Here is a 1,282-nt window from a genome sequence, read left to right on the forward strand (position 1 = left end):
CGCCAACACATTATCGTCACCACGAGTTGTTCTTGACTTGTTTGTCAGCCACCAACCTGGCCACCAGCAATCGTGCATTGGTGGACAGTGGTGCCACTGCTCATTTTTTTGTTGATCGTGATTTATTTCATGATCTTGCTCCAAGCTCTGAGACCATTGTGACTGCCAACGGCGTGACGGCTGCTGAGGCCGTCGGCTCCGTGTCTTTGCTCGTGACTGATGTTGATGGTGTCTTGCGCCCCATTGTTCTTGATCGTTGCTTTTATGTGCCTTCTTTTTCTCACAACATTGTCTCGCTTTCTGCTCTTGTTGATGCTGGTTTTGTCGTGTCCTTGTCTGACTCGTCTACATTTTTGTTGAGTGATGCTGATGTCACTTGGTCTGCACCACGTGATGCAGCCAGTGGTGGCTTGTTTTTCTTTTCCTTTCTCCCAGCTCACCACCTGCACCACCAGCACCACCACCAGCAACAACAGCATGCCCATGTTGTGTCTGCTTCGCAGATGCATCGTCTTCTTGGCCACCCGCCGCGCGAAGTTTTGCGCTCCATGCTGCAGCAAGTTGAAGACACCTCGGACGTCAAGGCCATCCTCAACTGCAACGATTGCAACCTCTTCAAAGCTAAGCGCCTTGCTCTGGCTGGCTTTGATCGCGATCGCACGCCCCGCATGCCTGGTGAACTGGTCGCTTCTGACATGTTTTTTTTTTTCGCCTTGCTTAAATAAATTAGGTGTTTGAACCTCAGAGCTGAAAGCAAAGCTGTGCAACCCCGACATCAAAATCACAACGGCACGCAAAACAACACAAGAGAACAAGTTACATTTATCGGCTTCTATCATGCCGAGGAGTACAAGCGCGAAGAACCACGCACATAGAAACAAAAATCGTACAAAACGACCAAGTATAACCAGAGATACGGCCATTCCAAACACTAGTCACCCAAAAAAAGACAGGCATACATCACAAGTACAAGCATCACAGCACAAACACAAAGAACACCACGGCACGCTCACATCCAACGAGACACAACGTCGGATTGAGAAAACAACCGACCACAGAAGACAAAGACATCATACAAAGGACCTTACAAAAATTCAGCAAAAATACCACACAGATACAGCAGAAATCAAAGCAAAATCAGACAAAAATACAAGTCAAGCCATCAACAGACACAACGAGAACCACCTAGGGAGTGACAGGTGCACACAGGGATCCCCACAGAGGGACCCCCGAGGCGGTGCCTACCTACGACGAGCGCAGGCAGACACCGCCAAAGTGGCGC

General features: G+C 49.2%; 1 protein-coding gene across 1 annotated transcript; it reads right to left on the reverse strand.

Annotated features, from left to right (window-relative positions):
• Nucleotides 1-122: 122 nt before the first annotated feature.
• MONBRDRAFT_13178 (uncharacterized protein) lies at nucleotides 123-485 on the reverse strand (the record flags this gene model as incomplete). Its single annotated transcript, XM_001751076.1, has 1 exon — nucleotides 123-485. The coding sequence occupies one exon, from the start codon at nucleotides 483-485 to the stop codon at nucleotides 123-125; it is 363 nt and encodes a 120-aa protein (XP_001751128.1).
• Nucleotides 486-1,282: the final 797 nt, after the last annotated feature.

The sequence above is a fragment of the Monosiga brevicollis genome, genomic scaffold (genome assembly GCF_000002865.3).
Source record: "Monosiga brevicollis MX1 MONBRscaffold_153 genomic scaffold, whole genome shotgun sequence".
NCBI classification, from domain to species: Eukaryota; class Choanoflagellata; order Craspedida; family Salpingoecidae; genus Monosiga; species Monosiga brevicollis.